Below are 21,945 nucleotides of genomic sequence, written 5' to 3' on the forward strand. Positions count from 1 at the left end.
CTCAGTTGTGAGTTTGGTGTTATAATCCACAGGCTGTGTAGACTCTGGCAACATTTATATGGCTATATCATAACCAGTGCATTCTAGCAACGCAGAAAAACACAACTCAGCACTATTTTGCAGGGACTGCTTTAAGACTATGGCTGCATGTGTGTGTAAGATGCCGTGAACAGAAAGGTTTTAGTTTTCTTGGAGCGGTTCGGTGGGATGTAGTTAGAGCCGTCCACACTAGAGGGAAGCAGCAGGAAGAATGAGATTTTTCTGGAACTTTCTGGAACCACCGTCTGAAACACTTGGACGTGATTTTGTGCATGTGTGTTGTCGTTCTTTTTTTTTTTTTATGAATTAATTGACATCTTAATTGAGGTGCGTTTGAAGAAAATAAAATAGCAGCCAAAGCCACATTTGTGAATATTCTGCAAGAGTTACTGCATCAAACTTCCTGGACCAGCTGAAATAATAAGATTTCAGCTGTCTGACAAAAAATGATGCCATTGTCTCCTTTAAACACGTGTAACAGCTGGGATGAATCTGTGCAAACATCTGAGGATCACTTTGAGGGACAAATGACACTGGGGTACAGGATGAAAAACAAGGTGAAACAAATGGATTTAAATCGAGTCTTAACAGTAATAATAATAGTTGGAATAGTATGGTTTTATATTCCACTTTTTTCCTCAAGCAAAACAGGAACTGATGACTTATCTCTGTTTGGAAAAAAAGGAACAAGCAGTGGTTTGATATGAGAGGAACAATCGAAGACTGCTGTCATACTTAATAGGACTTTAGTGAAACGGCAAAACTTGCTTATTCTTGGGTTTCACAGTTATTTACCATGTTAAACATCTTCTGAAAGCAATCAGGCACTAAACCGCATCCTTCCTTTTACTTAAATAATCACAAGTGGCCTGATCTGAGTGATTTAAATGTAATTTAACTCTAACAAAGACAACAAATAACAGCATGCGCTGCAGGGTAAAATATCCCAGTGTGGGTCCTCCACACCACTGGTTCCCAGTCTGGGGCACGAGATCAAAGATAGATGAATAAAAAATGTATGTCTGCTGCACAAAATATGTATATTCACATATTTTGTGAAACACCTGAGTCTTTCACTTCTTCAGACTTCAGACGAAACAGTGTTTTACAGTGTCTATTTTCTCATAATAAAAAAGCCATAACCCGTGAGGAGGGGCCACAAGTAGACACTGATTTGTTTAAGGGCCCACAAGCCAAAAAGACTGGGAGCAGCGCCATATTACAGGGTTCAAATTCCCCGCACCTACTGACATGGATGCTTTTGTCAGACTTGATTCTCACCACTACAACAACAGTGTGTCACAGGTTATAAAAACTGATAACGACAAGCGCTTTATTGCTGGCAAGAGCTCAATTTTCTCACCTCCACTTTCTATCAAGTGATAAAACACCTGCCGCCATCAGACAGGAGTGCGAGTGCTGACAGTCATCTCTTTGTTTATTCCTTTATGTCTGAGGGCGTGTGTTTCCCCATGTGTCTGTCTCTCCCTCCGTTGAAACTTTCCTCTCCTCCAAGTCTGTGTATGTTGTTTTTTTTTTTTTTTTTTTTTTTTTTTGGTTGCTAGGGGTGGAGCAAACAAACCTCTGCGTCTCCAGCACCTCCTCTTACATTATTTTCATCCATGCTTACGTCTGGGGCAGCACTTCCGCATTCCCCAGCCCTCACAGACAAGCTCGGTACTTAAACGGGGCTGATGCAACGACCTCAGCCAGTCCCCTCACCCGACATCCGACTCCCGCATCGTGCCATCATTATTACCGCTGCGGCTTTTTGGACGCACAACAGGTACGTCTGAGTGTGAGCCGTCGAGCTGAGCGCTGCTGTTGTTTTGTTTGTGTGCTAGTTGCTAGCTTAACGTCGGCACAGACGTTACATATTTGCATATATATATATATTTGTGTGTGTACTTTTCCCCACCACGTTGTAGAGACTCCACACGCTGAATTTAGTTTGTTTTTGTGAGTTTTGCGTCAGTTAACATCAATATGCGAGCATGTACTCTTCACTTCACTGGCTGTGAAAAGTGAGAGGTTTTATTAGTTGTTTTTTTTAAAAAAGTTTTCCGTGCTCTTACCGCAGAAGTCAGTTTGTTGCCGCCGCAGTCGTTAAGTTCACTGTTGTTGCGACTGTTGTAGCAACTGTCGCCCCGCAGCTCGTTATTTACGGAGCCGTGGGCCGAGTTACTCGCCAGCCTGTGTCCGGCTGGAGGTATTTTCATCTCGGGATTCTTCACGTCGGTGTTGCTAAACAGGAGAAGTGTCGGTTAGCCCTGTGGAGACGGTTATGTAACGCCACACAAGCGGTGGGGTTTTAAAGTAACTGCTTCCTATAAAAGCCAACGTCGGGCTGCTGCTGCACCAGAGTACGCGGAGTTTGCGAGCTTTTGTAATTTCACACGGAAGAAACATGCGATTTAAACTTAGTTACTGCTGTGCAATCATGCCGTTTGTCAGGGCCCATTGAGTTATTATAATCGGCTGGTTCGTCCACATCATCTACCTCAGTCTAAATCTTAACTTGAGAGCCAACACATGGCATGTAACTGCAGGACAGACAACGAGCTAAGCAAAGCGGAATCACTGATGACAGATAAAAAGCATAGGTATGGATCGAGAGATGATAATGATGATAAGATTATTTTTAGCATTGATTAATGAATTTGGTTTTTTTTGTGTTTTTTTTCCCCATTAATCGATTAATTGTTCAGTCAAAACCAAAAACTGGCCATCAGCTTTCCAGAGCTCAGTTTTGAAACTGAAAATACTTAGACTTTAGAAACAGGAACCAGTGGATGTTTGGTACTTCTGCTTGACAATTATTAAACTATCAAAACAGTTTTTGGATCATTTTTTGTGAATAAATAAATCAAGCGTAATTACAATAATCATACTTCCACTGTGAATAACAAGAATGATGTTATTACCTTTCTACAGCGTCCAAACACAGTTGCATCATTGACAGAAGACGACTGACAAGTTTTCTTTGAGTAAGTATTGTATTGTATTGTATTGTATTGTATTTAAAACAGTCTTGTAATCAAGTAATTAGGGACACTCGAGTGTCACCTCCTGCTGCACTGAAAAATCTTTTCTTGGCATAGCTAGTTCATCTTGAAACATAAGCAATATAAATGAAGTGTGAAGTTTATTTGGCAGCATGTTAGTGCTGCAAGAATGTGCACTCTGATTGGCTTATATTTGCAGTCTTTGTTTTAGCCCATGATAGTTCTCATGCTCAGTATGTTGAACTGGATTTTTATAGATACTGAATAAAGGAACGTCTTTGTGTGTGTGTGTGTGTGTGTGTGTGTGTGTGTGTGTGTGTGTGTGTGTGTGTAGGCCTTCCATGTGAATTTGCATACTACCAGATAAACGGACGCCAGTATTACACTCCTCCTTCATTGTCACAGCAATAGTTTCTGTTAGCTGTGCTGTTGCGATGAGCCAGTAAATATCACCCTCTTGTCCACATCAGGGTCTTTTAAAGATTGACACTTTACTGTGTAACAGTAACTCTATCTTGGCCAGAGATAGCTCCAGTTATCTGACCTTGTTGGCCTGAAGGTTAAAGGCCAATCGTGGAATGGGAAATATGACTGGAAGGGGTGGATCATATGCATATATGTGGGTTTGTGACTTGCAAGTTCATAGGTTCAATGTTTTCCTATAGAGTGAGTGCATGCTCTTTAGCTGGTGCAGTGCTTGCTTGTACAGCTACGTGCCACACAGGGGAAACTATTTGTGTTTTCTTTTATATATGTGCTTCCTTTGTGTCTTGATCTGTGTTTGCGTGTGTCTAAGTGCAAAAGCGTGTGTTGCAGAGGGTTTAAATGCCCCAGCGCCTGCCCGGGCACATCCGTAGGATGGTTTCCGCATAAATGGAACGCTGCAGTGGATTAATGGGGAAGGGCTGGCGAGCCGACAAGCAGCGCAGGGCCGACAGGGCTGTGAGGCTGGACGTGGGCGCACAGGGTTTATTTTAAGTAGAAATGCCTTCCAGTGCGTCTCCGGAGAGCTGAAATTGCCAAGCTGCACCCCACTACACTGAATAGACAGCAGACGCATTGCAGGCGAGCAAGCCAACTATGCAACAGCCAGGCTCAATGATACTAATACTAATGCTGGGGGAGCAGCTATTCACTGCTGTGGGTATCACATTATCAGTATCACATTGTAGTCCCCATAAGCCTTTCCACATGGTTTGTAAAAACAGTGTGTCAAGACAGACTAGATGTACACTGTGGATGCAAATGTCCAAAGGTATAACACAGTAAACACAGTAAAAGCTCCATTTTAAAAGGCATATACATAATTATGATTTCCAGATTTCTTAAAATTATTTTGGACTTAAAGCCAGTTTTCTGTGTTTACACAAAAAAAAACAGTGTTGTCACTAAGTGTCTACCTAAGCACTGACATTTATCTCACAGCCTCTGGAAACAACAGAATGACTGAACACATTGTACAGTGTAGACACTGGGGCTTGTTTGATCAGAGCAAGCGTCTGCATGACGTGGGGCAGATGAGGAAATATCAGAGTACAAAGTATGAAACGGCATTAAAGTGACAACCACATGTTACATAATAATGGTGATTGCTTCAGCAGGGGGCATTAAATCTAATTTTCTGTGCTTGGTTGACCAATATCTCATTGTCAGGGATTGCACATACAGTGACATGCCTTAGATTTGTCATAGACGTGTCATAGACTCCATACGTTAGACACGGCCTTTGTCTGCATTTTGCATTTTGATTCATGTAATCCATGTCTGAGACAAGCCAAAGCTCTGTGCCCTGCAAAGTCTAATCCTGACTTACAATGTGGAGAAAAATAGTAACATTATAATAATTCAACCAGGACCACCCAGACGCAGAATATAGATGTGTGACTGTCTGAATGGCATGAAGCAAGCCAAGCGGGAATCCAGCCAATGATCACATAGTAATGTTTGCATGAAGGCAGCCACAGTCCTCATGCTTTGTGCATTTCTACAGGTGCCTCGTGTTTGGATTTGCCTTTAAAAAATGTCTCATTCTTAGGCTGAAGTCTACAATAAAATGCAATAGTTAAACTTCCTGCTCTCTTGTGTAATTTCACTGTGAACAAAAGATAACCCCTGCATGCACTGCACCCCCAGCTTTTCTCAAAGCAGACACATCCAGACTGTAATTGTGAGGAGAAATGAAGCTCAATCATCATCGTTGACAATATTGCAAGGTTAAATGTTCATAATTGTGTTGAATTGCTTAGGGAAGGTTTTGCTATCTTCACAAGAGGAATTTCAAAAAGGTTCCTTCTGTCTATGGGAGCTGATGAGCCCAAAAGAACGGCCAAAAGAGAAATGAAAGCTGAAATGAAAAGAGATCCTATTTTCTGTTGTGATAATCACTTCCACTCCCACACATGATCACCTTTGAGTTTAATGGCCAGAGAGGACCACAGCGTGATCATAACAACACCCATTATTATGGTGTCTCTTCTCTTCCCCTCCCTGCGTCCTATCTTGTCCCTCCAATGAAAATATAATGAGAGGTAGGAGGAATGTTGATACTGTATATTTGGACTATCCTGTCCTCAAGGAAAGTCAGTGCCAACTTCCCTGGTTTCCTCTGAGGATTGCGAAAGGCTGTAACTCAACACACAGCCTGACTGAATGCAGACGGTAATGATGATCGCTGAGACCTTGGCCAGAGATTGAGAGAGTGTGCCTTGGCCCAAGCCTCCGTGCTCATTGTTCATTTTCAGCGCTTGTGTAGAGTTAGAGCTGTAGAAGCTATTTGCAAGAGTTTTGCAAGATGCTGGTGTGTGGGCTGCGCAACGCCTTATTAGTCCAAAATTAGACTTAAATAAAGTACACTGACAGAAAGTGGTCAAATAGCATCTTGGAAAGTGTGCATGTCTTTCCCGTAATGCCATGATCCAGTGATCTAAAGTTGAGCAGTCTGGCAGCACAAAAATTTAACTTTAAGTCTCAGGGAAAGATAAATTGGCCAGCAAATACTTTTGACTCCTGCTTTCAGTCACCAAAACTACGCTGGTAGGATTTTAGCTGTGAGTGGTCCCCTTCTTAAAAAGCAACAGTATATAAAGATAATGAGTAGCCTTTGAAATGCCCCTGTAACCCCCCGCCCCCCCATACCTTTCCTTCGCCGTCTCTATAGGGGTTGAGAATAATGGGGCCTCCAGTCGTGCTGCTGGCGTTTGGTAAGGGGCTGAATTCCTCAGCACAGCTAATTGCTCTCAGGAATGACTCAGGAAATGGACACATTTGGTCGAGTTGAGGATAGATACAGTATGCAAGCAAAGAAACCAGCGGATTGTGCATATATATGTGTGTGTATATAGGTTACACTGCCTGCACGTTCATGTATAGGAGCCCTGACATGCACACTCTGACACACTCTCTTCACAAACACCTCCAGCTATCCACAGCTCACATGCCGTAAGATTAGTTTTGGGCTGAAGCCAGAACCTGCGTTGAGTATGGTCCTATATTTCATAACTAATACATGACATTTCTGCTCCCCGCCCTTGGCTTCAGTTTGTCTCCTCTCAGTTAGCCCTGAGAGGCTGTCGTGCCCACATTGCTGCTGGGCTGTGTAGGTGTCTTTGTTTGAGGCTAGTGTGGGCCTAAAAGCTGTGGCACTGGCTTTTCTGCACGACTGCAAAAGCACAGTAACCGCGTTGCATCATCAAACGCTGACCACTAATCCTCCACTGCAGCCTGCTGCTGACAGAAAAAAAGAGAAAAATACCCCTGTCCTGAAAAATGTAAAAATCATTTTGACTCATGCTTTTGGGTATAATTACGCCCTGTGACACATGCATCAGCAAACTTTCCCTGTGTTGTGGAGATGAGACCTTTTTCAGGGTTTCATGTCTCCAGGCTTGACGGGGTGTCGAATTTGCAAGGGGGATTTTCAGTCACTTGTGTGGCAGGTTGAAAGCAACGGAACAGATTAAACATAAAACCAACTTTCTACTCAGCTTAAAAGTCAAGCTTAATTCAAAAGTGAGGCAAGGCAAGTGTCTGTTATGTCAGTTTACAACTGGACTATAAATTGTCTGGAATGGTGCGTAACTCACTTTTATGTCTCATAATTGATAGGCATCTTGCTGCACACATCATTTCACCTTTGTTTTGGAGGCTGCTGGCAAAACCACCTCTGTGGGTTTTTGATTTATGTGATCTGATGTCATGCAGACAAATATGAGGTTTATATATGTTTATGTGCAGAAGAGCATTGCTGTGTGTGTGTGTGTGTGTGTGTGTGGCGAGGTCTGGCCTCAGCTGCATGTTTCAACAAGCCATAGTGAGGAATGGGGGCTTTCCTTGCAATATGTCTGACGGAGCAGGGTTCAGTTACAATGTAGTGTGTATGAGCCAGTCTAATAGACATAAAATAAGATTATTCCTGAACCAACTATTTTTACAGAGTCAGTTTCTATTGAAAAATCATGTTTGTCCAGGATGGGGCCTAATCCGAGTCTGTAAACCGGTCCTGGGTGTCTGGCCAGCTTGGATATTGGACTCCATTTTGGCTCTGAAAGCAATTCACTCAGTCATTCCTAATGGGCGCTTCAGTTCCTGTGGCTGTTTTCTCGGCCCAGGGGTTAGTTTGGATTGCATCTTTTGAATTCCAGCTCAGTTATTGGTCAGCAATGAGCAATATAAGAAAAAACATGGCACACTCTTAAGTCACATGTTGAGGTCTTCTCCACGTGCTGCCCTGATTTCTGGATAGATTTAGTAAAACATACAGATGTTTGGACACGGGGAAGCACATTTTTGTAAGTTCACAGAAGCCACTGATCTGTCAGCGACTAAATGCAGTGGTTGAGTCACTTCAGTCCAACAATTTATACTATTGTCTGGCTATTTTTTAACAGCCTTTGCTGTCATTCACCCCTGGATCAGCTGCCATATGGTTTGCCTTGTTCTTAGACAGCCTCTCTGCAGAATGAGAAGGCCTTGGCACCTTCCATTCCTCCATCCCTCCCGGGAGTTTCAGAGAGAGGGAATTTTGTCTGCGAGAGATTTTTACCAGGGCTGTCTTGTTCTTTTCCTCTCCAGCAAAAACAACAGGCTGCTGCCAAGTGCAGTGTAAATGGGAGTATACATACAGTGGGAGAGAGGGAAGGAGGTAGGAGAGGGAGAGAAAGAGGGAGAGAGGGAGGGGGCAGTCAGGATTTAAATAATAAAATGCCTCATTGGACACTGGCTCCACACACCAACTTGTCCTTGGAGCGAATAAATCATGCAAACTGAAGGTGGTAGAGAACAGCTCAAAAGTGTTATGGATATGAACTGTAAGACTTTTGAAAACACATGTACTGCATCTTCCTTTAGATGCACTGTAATATCTATAGTTTTAGGTAAGGTCTCTTCCTCTGGTTTTTAAAATAATGAGTTATAATGTAGATGATACAACATTATGGAATAAATTTTAAGCAGTATAATTGTGTACTTAATTTTAACACCAGTTAGCAGAGAAACGACACTACTGACACTCAGAAGTGACTTCCTCTTGCTATAAGTGTGCAGGTTTGGTCGCTGCCATACACAACAGTAGACCCTAGAACAACTGTAAAAACACTTTGACACCAGCCCTAAGCAGGGTGGAGTACATTAGAATACAGTTACATAACCCTGCTTTTTTCATTACCTCCTCTATAGCTTGTGTAATAGCACAAGTGTTTCTGCCCCCCCCCCCCCCCCCCCCCCCAAAAAAAAAAAAAAAAAAATAGCAAAGAAAGAAAAACTTGGTATAACTTACAATACAGTCAGCCTGTCAGCTGGTCACCCACCAGCAAAGTCAGCTGTTTTTGCAGCACCTCACAATACACGTCTTTGTTGGTTCTATATGAGAGGGGCTTTGTTCGGTTTGTGCCCAACCTGTAGAGGTCCAGGTTTGGCCGAATACTTAGGAGGCAAATGTGAATTAAGCTGCTAAAGCAGAAGTCACACTGATATCATCAATCTTTTTAAAACTCCTTGTAGTTTTGGCATTGGCCGGTAATCCTAGCTGAGCTCCTGTCATTGTGCCAAAGTTACTGAAGTATCAGTTGTATCAGTCATGCAGAGGTTTTGTCAAAAACAGATGATCCATCCAAGACCTGAGATTTGATCCATCCAGTGAGTCTGTCTTTATACAATATAATATTTCTTTAACAGAAAATATGAAATGCCAGTATTGAGTGTTTGCCTCTATCATCCATCATTTTACCTATTTTTATTTATTTTTCTACGTAATTACTGGACAATAAGAGAAACTGTTTGTTGTCAGACTTTTCTTAAATTCTCTGTTCTCACTCTGCCTCTCCTCAGAGATTGCAGGGATGGGCAGAGTAGAGTCGGCTCATGTTACACTGTTCACATCTGTAACATTTGTTTTTTATTTGGCCATCAGAAGTTTTCCAACTTAAAGTAATTAGAGAGACGTCTTAATTCTCCAGCCACTTCCTTTAGGCCCGCACAAGTTCTCCTTTTTCTCGTCTCTGCCGCTCATTCCTCCCTGATTACATTAAAAAGTGCTGCGGTCAAACCCTCTAAACTACCCAAAATTGTTGAAAGACGATGGCGGTGGAATGCATGAGTGTTACCCGCTCTGTTTTGACACAAATGCTTTTGATATCCTTTGAATCCTCTTTACACGAACCAAAATGAACATTCAAGACGAAAGCCCACTGGCCTAATGGTCAGACGCACAAGTGTAGAAGATAGCCCTCAGTTTATGTGGTCAGACTGAAGGGGTTCATGGCTTCTCTTTGCATGTGAAGCTACAGAGATGAGTGTGTAGCTGCTGACAGCGTGAAGTTTGTTTTCTCACCAGCTGCTGACTAAGAAGATAACACAGCTGTCAAAGCTGTCAACGTTTCAATGCATTCTTGGAAATGGCAACGTGTATTTAGAAAAATGTTTGATGACAAGGACCGAAGACAGTAGATTAATCAAGATCAAAGAAACTGTCGGATGGCTGCAATATGATAATGGAAGAAGTTTTAATTATAGGGCTCATGTTACCACCAGATACATTTTTTTTAACTTATGAGACCCAGGTGTTTTAGTGAATATACTTGTTTTCTATCACATTTTACAGAATGAAATGTGAATTCATTGGTAGTTTTAGGTAAGAGGGCAATAAAAACTAGAATATTTAAAAGAGGTGTGTAAACTTTGCTTTCCAGTGTACGTACTAAAAAAAGTTCAATTGAATTTTCATAGTCAGCAAATTTCTTTTAAGACTTGATTCTCTTAATTCTCCTAATAGTTCCTACCCTTCCTCTTTTCTCTTTCTCTCTCTTCCTCTCTCTCTCCCCACAGCGGCGGTGGTGGCCGGGTCGGACATGATGCCGGGACAGATACCTGACCCTTCGCTGGCGGCGGGCTCCCTGCCCAGCCTGGGCCCGCTGGCGGGCATCTCGGCCACCACGCTCACTGATCAACTCAAGCTGGCTGACTTCCGTCAACTGGGAACCATGTTGTCCCCGCTGCATTTCCTGGGGAGGCTGGGGAAGAGGCCGCTGGCCATCAAGACAGAGGTGAGCAGCAAGAGAAAAGAGGAGAAAAGAGGAAATGGAGTAGGGTGTGTGAAAGATGTATATCAGGTCAGAGGGCAGAAACAAGAAGGAGGGTGTTGGCTTCAGGATGTTTCAAAGCCCCCTATCAAAGCATTTTTTAAATATGAGTCATTTAAATGTCACTGACAAGGCATTTGGATATATGGTTGTAATCTGAAGTGACTGTAAGAATAAGAAAGAGCTACATATAATGACTGAAGTGACTTTATATTCTGGTACCAGTTGCTCAAAAAATGTTTTTTTTTTTACAAAGAATTTGATTTATCTGTCTGACAGCTAATAAACAATTTTATTTACTGATTTAAAATGTATCTAAAAACATAAAAGTTAAAGAGGCATTGGTCTGAGCTGGTTATAGGATGCTGTAATTTCCATTATTTCCATGTAAATGGCTATGGCTAATATGGTATTTAGCTGTGATAGTGAAGTATCAGATTTTGCTCCCTCTAGTGCTTGAAACAAGAATTACTGTTGAGGTTTGAGCAACATAGTTTTTCCACCAAGGTGATAACTACTATTGGTTGTAGGATTATGTAATTTAAACAGAAATTATCTGTTTTTTTCATATAAAACAGAGTCATATAATGTCTATGTCTTATATTAATGATACTCTGTGTTTGCAGATGGATGAAGATGAGGAAAGGAGGAAACGGAGACGAGAGAAAAACAAAGTAGCAGCAGCACGGTGCCGAAACAAAAAGAAGGAACGGACTGACTTCCTTCAAAGGGTGAGTTCATGACACAGCACTGCATACTAATGAGCAGAAGTAGAGCAACTAAGGGCAGTAGCCAAGAATAGCCTGATTTAAGTTAACCTGAGCATCTGATTTATGTTCAAGCCATTCAACCCATCTCCGAGCCAACACGATCAGGCTAATTCAAACCCGGTTTAACCAGTCTGGATTACTGCACCTGCACAATTTAAGGCTATGGTGCTCGTCACTTTTCAGAAGTGACAGGCATAGGATTAACAACTCAGAAGTACTGAACTATTTATTTGTCCAGCAGTATCTAATAATTCAGTGTCTCTGTCCAGGAATCAGAACGTCTGGAGATGGTGAACTCAGAGCTGAAAGCCCAGATCGAGGAGCTTCGTCTGGAAAGGCAGCAGCTAATGGTGATGCTCAATCTCCACCGGCCCACCTGCATCGTGAGAACCGATAGCGTCAAAACACCTGAGAGTGAGGCCAACCCTTTGCTGGAGCAGCTGTCCACTGACACCAAGTGAACCTGAAGCCCAACCTAGCACCACCGTGGCAGCCATTAAAATGAAAATATAACTGGCAATACATTTCTAAATAAGCACTTGAGCTCCAAGCTGGAGACTTTTGGAGACTCTGCCCAAGGACCTGGGGTTGTAGGGCATCCTCAGTACTGCTACATGAGCTGGCTCTGTCCATTGGAAGACTGGAAATACCCAGTTTCATCTCTGCATTAAGAGTTGTTGTCAACACTTAATGCGCTGTGCCTAGTTGTTACTTCAACCATCTCTACATAAAGGGACCAATGTAAACTGTAGAGTACGACTGGAAACAACGCTGAGGAAACACACTAATATCAATATGGTGCTCTGTTACAAAAGCCCTGAGTAAATTGTGTGGCATTGTTTCATTGCAGAGGCCCACAAAGGCTTAGTGTCCTGCAGTTTTCCTTTGTATGCTAGTTGAAATATACAGGTGTAGAGTTTTTAGGATACAATACTCAATACAAATACACCAAACGGAGTAGAGTTTTTTTGTTTTTTGTAATGTTGATTTCTATACCCTGCCTTGACGATGGCAGATACCGGTTGATCCGATTTGTGGTGACGCTGGCGTCATGAAAAGCACATATACACAAAATGTTTACACCTTTGTTTTTTGTACTTGTTGTCTGTCCATTATTGTACGTGTTTTATACTGCTTTGTATACATAAACATATATGAAATGCTTGTTGATCACTTGATGTGATTTGTCCTTTCAGTCTTTCCAGTCTGTCTCTGTCATGTTGCGCTGTCAAACAGCTGTGAAAACAAGCAGAAATCTTTTCGGCTGAGCAGTATTTCAATGTCTGTTCTGGACCTGTATCTGCTATGTATGACTCTGTTACCCTGAATAGATTAAATTTTATTTTCTAACTACAAGAAAGATCATGCACTTTTTCTTCAGTGAAATTAAATAATGTAATTTTATTTATTTCCACCAGTCATGACACTAGAAGCACCGAATGACAAAAGTTGTGCAATCATGTTTTCTAACAGCTGAGGCACATTGCCAAAGTCAGGGATTTACTTTAATTTGCAAAACTCAGAAAAGGTCATTCATGCTTTTATTTCTTCCAAGGCCCCCTTTGTTCAGAGCCCAGCAGGAGAAATATGTCCCATCAGCAGACAGAACAGACAGCTACTGAGATCGTGACAGGATACCTTTTAGGATTTCTCATTTTTAAAATATTTTATTACCTACTTTAATGCTGCTGAACAGTTTTCCTGATTATGAAATGATAACTTAATTTTCATTTTACTTTCCCTTTCTCTTTGTGTCTTTAATGTTTGTTTTCCTTAAGTATGTTAAGGAACACTTTGTACTATTGCTTTTAGTCTTTGTTATATAAGAATTATTATTTTTGTAATTGCAACACCAGTCAAATTGTTGCTGACATTTACTTTTGGACAAGAAAAAGTCACCACAGATTCGGGTCGTGGCCTTAAAAAAAAAAACAACACATTTTTTATTTCTCACATTTAGACTTTATACTTGGATAGAGAAAAAAAAAAAACACTCTTGCTGGATCCAAACAATAGTCTTATTATCATATTCAGTTTATATATGTAAATCAGTGAAAACCTCTTCAATACATTTATCTTCAGACATGTGGCTCCTCCTGAAACTTGCTTGCATGAGTAAATGTGTACCTCCTGTGCAATAACATTCTTTAATAATACTACAATAAGAAGAATAATAATATCCTGACAACAGAGGGTGGACTAAGTGGACTCTGACAGACCTGACAGAACAGAAACTGAGCATAAAGGTTTGTTGTGGCAGCTTTATACTGACTTATATCCACTCTATCGTAGATACAGCGTCAGCCCAGTGCATGAAGCTGTTTACGGTCAGCGGCTCCACCTACTGGACGGTTTGGTGAACTGCATGATTTGCACTAGACCTGATAAATCAATTTCAAGATTGTGGAGTAACCCACGGATTGATTCGTGATTAGTTACTGTATGAAAAACGTAACGTCGTTTTTCCGTATTATTTTTATTTTTATTTATTTTTTATTTTATTTTAAAAATTTTCAACCGGATTTTTATTGCTAAGCAACAACCTTTGGGTTTGCGCGGTTAACGGTCGTTAACGGTACAGAAGTGACAACACTGGCTCAGGTAGGCTGTAGTTTTCTTTACATTGAACAAAAAAAAAAGCTGTTTTACATTCCTGATAAACTGAGAAGTTAATGTTAAAACCAAAGTGTGTTTAAATACGAATGAGTTTTATTTTCGGTGCAGTTTAAAGGTTTCCTCCATTGGGTCGCTCAGATACACAGGGAACCTCACTGTGCTGCTAGTCCTTAAACGTCTGTCGAGAAAAGCTGCTTCGTAATATTATTTCCACAGTATTTCACGCCCACACTACTACAGGAGGCTTTCAGCACTCACCTCTCTCCTTCAGGAGTGTGTGTGCAGGTGTGTGGAAGGAGGCCTCGGGTTCTTGCAGTGTGATGGATCACTCGGAGGAGGACGGTGCACTTGTCCGGCCCGAAGAGGAAGAGGCAGAGGCGGGTAAGCAGAACCCGTCTGATCAGTCGGTCCTACCCACAGGAGGCCAGGGTGGGACGGAGGACCAGGAGGGATGCAGCCAGGGCCAAGAGCAGGACAGTGCTGAAGAATGGGAGACTGACCTGGAAACAGAGGGTGGGTTAAAATGACCACGCAGTCCAGTAATGATGGATGCCCCTTTCACCACTTATGTTATTTAAAATACAGAATTGGACAGGATATACTGTAAATATGTAATTTTTTTTAATTGGTCAATCCTTTCTGCAGTTTATCCAGTACCACTTATTTGAATTATTGTTATAAACAGCTGGGAAGTGATGACAACCAATGTGCTATAAATGTCAATAGATTCATGCACTTGGTAAATAACGTGAAGCCATATCATCCCTCCTGGTTTTCACTTTCGTGCTGTGGTTGGTGTGACCATGAAACATTTATTAAATTCCATTCTCTGTGATGTTTAAAAGTAACCCTGCAGAAACCCTGTCTGTCATGCTGTCTTCCTCCTTTTTCCTGTTTTGTCCCACCTATTTTCAGATGCCACAGATAGGAGACAGAATATGTCCTGTGCAGAGGTGTACCTGCGGGCCTGCCGGCGGACAGGGACCACTCCTATTTCCTCTTTCCTCCGTCACTTGGGTGAAGCCAACCTCAACCTGAACCACTATGGTGTAGGACCTCTGGGGGCCAAAGCTCTGGCCATAGCTCTGCAAGTAGTGGCCCTCAATCCTTTAATCTAGACTCAGGAAGGTGATAGAGAGATATTCATTTAAAGTCTAATTTTGATTTTACCTTTTTGTGTTTTAGAATAACAACTGCATCACCAACCTTGAGCTGGAGGACTGCCTACTAAAGGTAGAGGGGACACGCTACCTGATGGAGATGCTTCAAACAAACATCACCATTCAGAGCCTGGTAACTGTTCTACAAGTATCAAATCAACTGTCAAAACCTGTCTGTTTTTAAGTTGAGTGTAGATTTAATCCTCTCAAAACTAGTGCTCACCTGTAAGAGTAATGGAGTAATCTTTTATAAAATAATTCTATCATGATTTCTCTGTTTTTTGTCTGAATAATGAATTAAATGTCTTTACTTTAGAATCTCTCCACCAACCAGCTGCACCTTGAAGGAGCAGAGATCATCTGCAAAATGCTGTCAGACAATTATTACATCAAATCCATCAAACTCGCAGGTGCTCAACAAAGAGATTTTTTTTTAATGTACACCTCTGCACATCACTGTAATATAGCAGGATTTAAGAGTGCGAGTGACCTTTTTGGATTAGTAATTCAATTATTTTCCCTTTTGTTCCCATAGGAAATGATTTTGATGATTCTGCTGCTAAATACTTTGTTGATGCTCTGAAGGTCAGTATTGAATGTTCCATTCCATGGCTCCAATGAACCATCATATCTAAATGTACATTAAAATTTTCTGTCGTATCCTATAGGTTGACTATGTGATCAAAGAACTGGACCTCAGTCACAACAAATTTTGTGATACAGGAGGAGAGCACCTCGGTCAGATGTTAGGTACAGGAGTTCATTTCTGGTTTTACTGGAGGACTTTCATTGCAGATACTAAATCCTCTGTATGAATATATAAAGATTTAATCTAATTGATTTGGAACTAATGCAAACAACACACAGATATTACACATGAAAGACCAGCTGATTTTTTTTTTCAGTAAGTAAACATTGAAATTCTTCAAAAGAGGATACAACTGTTTTGGGACTGTCAACTTTCTTGGTGCATTGCTTAAAGTAGGACTCCAGAATCCAGTATTGTCTTCAAGCACTGACAGAAGGAATTTGTTCCCTCTTACCTCTAGTGTGGCTTTTGGGTGATCAATTGTGACCCATGGTGCTGTTAAATTTTCTCAAAGCTAAGCAAAAACATATTTTTCCACACATGCTAAGTATAAAAATGCATGTATGTATGTACAGTATGTGTGTGTTTGCGTGCTGGCTGATTTCTCTGTAAAAATACATTTTAATTTCAGTTTGATTTTTAAAAAACTTTTAAAAGACTAAAAATGTTTCCCCTTTCTCATAGCCACAAATGTAGGTATTGAGGTCCTAAATCTGAGCTGGAATTACATTCGTATGAAAGGTGCAGTGGTTTTGGCTGCTGGGCTGAAGGTGACAGACACAACACACCAACACACAAAACTTCAGTGTGTATTTAACGGTTTGTTTCCTATCAAATCTGTGTGTCACTCACATTTTTCTTACCTCAGGTGAACTCCACTCTGAAGGAGCTCCATCTGGCGGGGAATGGTTTTTGCCACATTGGAGCAGAGCCACTGGGTCAAGCACTGAAACAAAACAGCACACTGGAGCTGCTGGACCTCAGCTGTAACCGTATATATGATGAGGATGTCTCATTGCTCTGCCAGGGTCTGGCCACCAACCACACCCTCAGGGTCCTCAAGGTGAGTGGATGAAAGGGTGAATCATGGTGTATACTGGTATTTTATGTTGTGAGTGTCATCATCATGGTGATTTGGAACTTTTTGCACTCCAGGAAACTGTAGATTCACCTGTGTTAAATGTGAAGTTGTGTGTGTATGTTTTGTTCAGCTCTCCCAAAACCCCATGACAGAAGCAGGAGCTCTAACGCTAATCGAAACAGTTAAAAACAACACAAAATCAGCGGTGGAGAAAATCGATATTTCTGTAAGTGCAGAAAAACTAATTTTACCTCAGCTTATGAGAGTATAAATATAATTATGAAGTATTCTTCTAAGCTATGAACGTGCCTGTGTATGTGTGAGTGCAGACAGTGTTTGTGTCTGAGGCCTTCGTGGAGCTGCTGGAAGAAGCTCGTACGAGACGTCCAGCTCTGGATGTCCGCTACAGCGTCATGACTTCCACCACCAGGAACTTAGCTGCCCTCCAGATCTTTCAGGTCGGTGGTCTGGAAGAGAGAGAAACTTGGTGAGGTGCATATTAACAAAATATGATATGTTTATGCTGATGAGCTTATAAAAATTGTTCCCAGTATCCTCTTAGGACATCGCCACTTGTCCGTTTTGTTCTACAGATGCTTTAGCAACAGTTTTATGAAAAAGGAACTGAAACTTGATCTCGATTCTTTTATAGAAATTCTTCAAAGAGCGAAATGAGAGCATCATGGATTTCTTCCAGGCTTTGGATAAAGAAGGAACCATGAAGGTCTCCACGGCTGCCTTCAGGAAGGCTGTAAAGGTCAGGCTAACAATTACTCACACTGCACTGATAACGTCATTTACTAATATACACAACGAATTAATAGAGTAAATCTGGCACAGATGATTACTTAACTAAGCTGCAGTATTCAGATATTCACTCAAGCGTGGATGTGCATTGGAGAAAATGAAGTTGTCCTGCATGCAGGCAGCTAACATACCTCTGGATCAGAGACAGCTCAATTGGTTGGTCAAGAAGTTTGACAAGACGTGCACAGCCACCATAATCTACAGGTAAGTCTGTGCACTGGTGTATGTAGGATAAGTATGAAAGAGCTGACATGTAATATTCACCATGCAAACAAATTAAGTGCTTGTTGGAAAAATCTATTTGGCTGCTGGACATGAGGTAAGGTGAGCTGGACAGTCACCAGCAATAAAAAAAACCAAAAAAAACACGCTTTTCCACTGTGGTGTCTAACCATGCATATTGCTTCAGATTTATTTGCATGGGTTTTGAAAAGCATGATAAATTTTGTAAAGTGGGAAAATGTGTTTTTTGTAAAGCGTTAAAGTTCATTCTTCAACTTGGAAAACTGTAGTCCAGACAACGTAATCTAAGCTCCACTTACAAGCATTTTCTAGAGCTTTCAACCACACCTCATGGTCTCAGTTAACGCAGCTCACTTGTAATGTAGGAGTTTGTTTTAGGGTAAAGTGAGCTTTCACCCATAAGCACACAAGTGTTTCAATCACACAAATGACCTATAAACATTTTCAGGAATTGTGTTGAGTGTCAGACATTAATGTAACGTCCAGTTTTCTCTTTGAGCTGTCTCTCTTCGTTGCAGTCAGTTTGCTGAGCTGTCATAGATCCAGACGTATGACATGTACGATAACACCAGACATCTCGAAATAAATAAAAGTTTAAGCATGTTATTTTGATGTTGTTGATTGTTGTCAACTCTCACAACGGCGCAATATAAAATTTTGCAAAATATAGCAGCACTTATAATTAGGAGGAACTGACATCACAAACCCAATGGTATTGTGCACCAGTGACAGGTGTACCCTAATAGCAGCTTCCTGTGACGTCAGTGACTCCCCCTCCCTTCTTCTCCCACTGTAGTTCTTAGCTCATCCCAATTCTGTCCAGTGTGAATACTTGAACCTCTGACACCAACCAGCTGCACCCACCTCAGCACTGCCAGCTGTGTCTGCTGCTGGGCCACAGGGTCCTCTGCCTCATTCTCCCCATCCAAAAATAATCTTCTGGTATGACAACAGAACAAGAGGAGGAAGAAAAAGAGGGCTGGCGTCCATATCAAAGGACCGAGAGGAGGGAAAGAATAGGGCCAGATGCAAGCTAGTTGTTTTGCCACATCGGTTAGCTTTGAATGAAATGGCCTGTGAACGAAACGGCACACTTATGAATATGCATGTGCAGCATTACTTATGCAGGCCCTGCAGAGTGGGATTATTAAGGGTGTTCTGATGAATTGTCTCAAGGTGTCATATGCAACAGTGCAATCTGTTTCAGTCAGGTGGCTCCAGTGGCAACCACAGAAGAGACAATGACATGACGCGCTTCTCACCTCCATATATTCTTTGTATCTTGTGTAAAATGCTTAACACGATAATATTGTGGGTCATCAGGACAGGGATAACCTTTTTACACCAACATCCCATTTCAGTGATGTGCATTTATTATTATTATCATTAATAATTTATTTATTTATGTATTTTTTTACCTCTCGGAGGAGCTTTGCATCACCACTGTACAGTATATCTAAAGAGACATAATAAAACATGTGGACAATTTGATTTGTCTGAAATAAAATTTGATCATTACGCAGTAATAACAGCTGCCTAGCTGTAAAGCAAATAAAGTTCTTGTTTGTTGATTAACAAGAACATTATATTTGAGGCATGTGTCAGAAACAAAACTGCTTCATTAGCAGCTCCACACTGGTAACTACACCCTCTAGTGTAGGAGAAGTGTTACAGTCACTGTCAGCAAACCACCGCCTGCCTCTTTCATTTCATTATTCATTGGACATGTATGCAATCTACAGTATATCAATATAAATGACATCAACAAAACTCACTCCACCAGATTCAATAATATCAACGCACTTTGAAAACATATGAAACTCATTACTCCCTTAAGCTGTAAGCAAATGATATGAAAAATCCCATTTCCATTTCAGCCATATGGCTTCAGTGGGTTTACATGCTGCCAGTATTTGTGTAACATCACACCGGCAGAAGGATTGTGTTGATTTTATCCCTTTGAGCTGTATCAACTTATCAAATGTCCATAAGATATTGACACAAATTATTGGTAGAATATTCGCTGTGTGGCTCTGTGAAAGGTGTACAAGACTTAAGTTTAAATTCAGCTCCATTCCAGTGTTTCAGTACTTCAGCATCAACAAAGTTATTTTAATACTCTAGATTACATAGATTTACCTTTAAAATTACCATCCAGCGTGCGGCTCTTTTTTTTAAAAGAACTGCACTGATTTGTTCATTCTCCTAACCATCATTAATGTATGAAATGTGAGTCATGCATACAGAAATTGTGCTTTAGTTGTTGAGTATATTCATTTACCTGTAACAAATGAAGCCATTTCATGCTTTTGTCAATATCTGATTGGACAACGTTCAGATAGAAAGCATATAAAAACAATATACATATGCATTTGTGCTTTTAATTTGGCTCATTTGTTTCTGTAAAGCTATTGTTTTTAACTCATAACTTAAATGATTAATTTGTCCCTGGGATGTGTACACGTATAAAAAAAGATCAAATACACCTTAAACTACAACAGGATTTTAGAATTAGTTGCATAAAAGAGCTTTGCGTTTGACAATATGTGTGAAGATGTTCAGCTAGCCCTTGTCATACTCAAAAACTTTATAGGGTGCACTTGACTATTTAAAACTAAAAGTGTTTGAGGATTAAAAATATAAACGGCACACTTTTTACAATTGGACTAAAATACAATTCTTAATATAATGACATCGATATAATTAGCTTATTTAAAGGATAGAAAAATATAACAGAATAATTTAGGTAAATTATCTCTCTGATGTGGCTTAATGAAAACAAACAGCTAGCTGCCAATTTCTAATGGGCCATCTTTCATGTGAATGGACACAAAGACTTAAAACCCACATCTTATTGAGCAGTCCAATTGGAAATTCACAGATTTGGCCAAATTTTGAAGACGAAACAAAAACCTGCCAACAACCCCTTCAGATATCTATGCACCCACTGGCACACGCTGTCAATTAACATGATCTCGAAAGCGCTAATGGAATCTTGAGCGGTAATAAAAGTAAATAATTAAATTAAAGGAACCCTTGTATCATTGTTTGCTGTATTCAGGGCCATTAGGACCTCCAGTATTCTCATGGTAATCTAATGTTTGGGTTTTTTGTGTTCTCATAATGAATTCTGTGTTTTTCCTCCAAACAGTGTTGCTCAGACATTTGTGTAGGTGCTGGCAGAGAAACAAAGACGTACATTAGGACCCATTGTCCCTTGTGATTATTAAAGTAAACAGAAATACTGAAGGGGTATCATACACAGCTGCACACACTTGAGCCTGTGTTTGTGAAGTGGGAGAAAGGGCCAAGCAACCCTTAAGACTTTGTCAGAGATGATCCCATTATTTGGAGCTTCTCAAGAGCTGAGCGGTAGGCTGGCTAATGAGGCTTTGAAGATCAGTCTCTGGCACAGAATTCATCTGCAGCAGAGAGTTTGGGAGCAAAATAGATTTGGCAAGAGATAAAATGCTTCAGCCAAGATCGACCATGAAGACGTTCTATGCCTCAGCGTCGTGATTTTATTTTGCCGTCAGATTTCAAAGTTCTTTTCAAAAAGTCTGTTCGTGGTAGATGAAAGCCAACGTGAAATGCGCAGTCAATAGTTCCTCTGGTGCAGTGTATGCTTGGCATTACATAAAACATGATAGGCCTGAAAATAACTATTAGTAATCAGATTATCAATGAATTGATCTATGCAACTAGAGATAATAGGTAAAAAATGCCCGTTGCAGGTTCTCAAAGGCTGGTGTGATGTCTCCTCTTGTTTTGCCTGAATAACAGCTGAAAACCCAAAGGGATTCAAATTACAGTTACACAAAAACTAAAGCTGGAAAAGTTCACATTTTAGAGTCTGGAATGAAAACTTTTTGGTATTTTTGCTTGAATCTTAAACAGTTAAGCAATTATTATCAAAGTTGTTCATATTAATGATTGGTTTATTGATAGAAACTTTAATCGACTGATTTCAGGGCTAGAGAATCATTGGTGGACTAATGATGCATGTAGATGCATGCATGTAGAGTATGTACAAGGTTTGTGAAGGAAATGTGCAAGACAAG

At 40.8% G+C, this 21,945-nt stretch overlaps 2 protein-coding genes across 9 annotated transcripts; both read left to right on the forward strand.

Annotated features, from left to right (window-relative positions):
• Positions 1–1,670: 1,670 nt before the first annotated feature.
• Positions 1,671–12,552, forward strand: LOC139622075 (jun dimerization protein 2-like). 2 transcript variants are annotated; one of them, XM_071479182.1, is made up of 5 exons: positions 1,671–1,825; positions 2,974–3,026; positions 10,365–10,582; positions 11,245–11,349; positions 11,658–12,552. In XM_071479182.1, the coding sequence occupies exons 3-5, from the start codon at positions 10,388–10,390 to the stop codon at positions 11,847–11,849; spliced, it is 492 nt and encodes a 163-aa protein (XP_071335283.1). In that variant the 5' UTR covers positions 1,671–1,825; positions 2,974–3,026; positions 10,365–10,387; the 3' UTR covers positions 11,850–12,552. The 2 variants fall into 2 exon arrangements, with proteins under 2 accessions (XP_071335283.1, XP_071335282.1); XM_071479181.1 differs by lacking the exon at positions 1,671–1,825 and adding an exon at positions 1,919–2,642.
• A 1,213-nt stretch (positions 12,553–13,765) lies between these two features.
• Positions 13,766–19,375, forward strand: LOC139622073 (leucine-rich repeat-containing protein 74A-like). Of its 7 annotated transcripts, none has more exons than XM_071479175.1 (14): positions 13,768–13,989; positions 14,276–14,517; positions 14,920–15,095; positions 15,190–15,297; positions 15,481–15,574; positions 15,700–15,749; positions 15,833–15,914; positions 16,438–16,523; positions 16,622–16,816; positions 16,965–17,060; positions 17,164–17,292; positions 17,487–17,591; positions 17,760–17,845; positions 18,681–19,375. In XM_071479175.1, the coding sequence occupies exons 2-14, from the start codon at positions 14,325–14,327 to the stop codon at positions 18,685–18,687; spliced, it is 1,407 nt and encodes a 468-aa protein (XP_071335276.1). In that variant the 5' UTR covers positions 13,768–13,989; positions 14,276–14,324; the 3' UTR covers positions 18,688–19,375. The 7 variants fall into 7 exon arrangements, 5 of the variants coding, with proteins under 5 accessions (XP_071335277.1, XP_071335276.1, XP_071335278.1 ...); XM_071479177.1 differs by lacking the exon at positions 18,681–19,375 and adding an exon at positions 18,403–18,662 and having other exon boundaries at positions 13,769–13,989; positions 14,276–14,385; XM_071479172.1 differs by lacking the exon at positions 18,681–19,375 and adding an exon at positions 18,403–18,661 and having other exon boundaries at positions 13,770–13,989.
• Positions 19,376–21,945: the final 2,570 nt, after the last annotated feature.

This window comes from Trachinotus anak, unplaced genomic scaffold (genome assembly GCF_046630095.1).
Source record: "Trachinotus anak isolate AG129_WGS33_773 ecotype Australia unplaced genomic scaffold, CSIRO_AGI_Tana_v1 ptg000005l, whole genome shotgun sequence".
NCBI lineage: Eukaryota > Metazoa > Chordata > Actinopteri > Carangiformes > Carangidae > Trachinotus > Trachinotus anak.

Bases quoted from the DNA above. Each gene is read 5' to 3' on its own strand.
- LOC139622075 (XM_071479182.1), top strand. From the start codon at position 10,388: ATGATGCCGGGACAGATACCTGACCCTTCGCTGGCGGCGGGCTCCCTG. The intron at 10,583-11,244 runs GTGAGCAGCAAG...CTGTGTTTGCAG, and splicing joins CGCTGGCCATCAAGACAGAG to ATGGATGAAGATGAGGAAAG. The intron at 11,350-11,657 runs GTGAGTTCATGA...GTCTCTGTCCAG, and splicing joins GGACTGACTTCCTTCAAAGG to GAATCAGAACGTCTGGAGAT.
- LOC139622073 (XM_071479172.1), top strand. From the start codon at position 14,325: ATGGATCACTCGGAGGAGGACGGTGCACTTGTCCGGCCCGAAGAGGAA. The intron at 16,524-16,621 runs GTGACAGACACA...TTCTTACCTCAG, and splicing joins TTTTGGCTGCTGGGCTGAAG to GTGAACTCCACTCTGAAGGA. The intron at 16,817-16,964 runs GTGAGTGGATGA...TGTTTTGTTCAG, and splicing joins ACACCCTCAGGGTCCTCAAG to CTCTCCCAAAACCCCATGAC.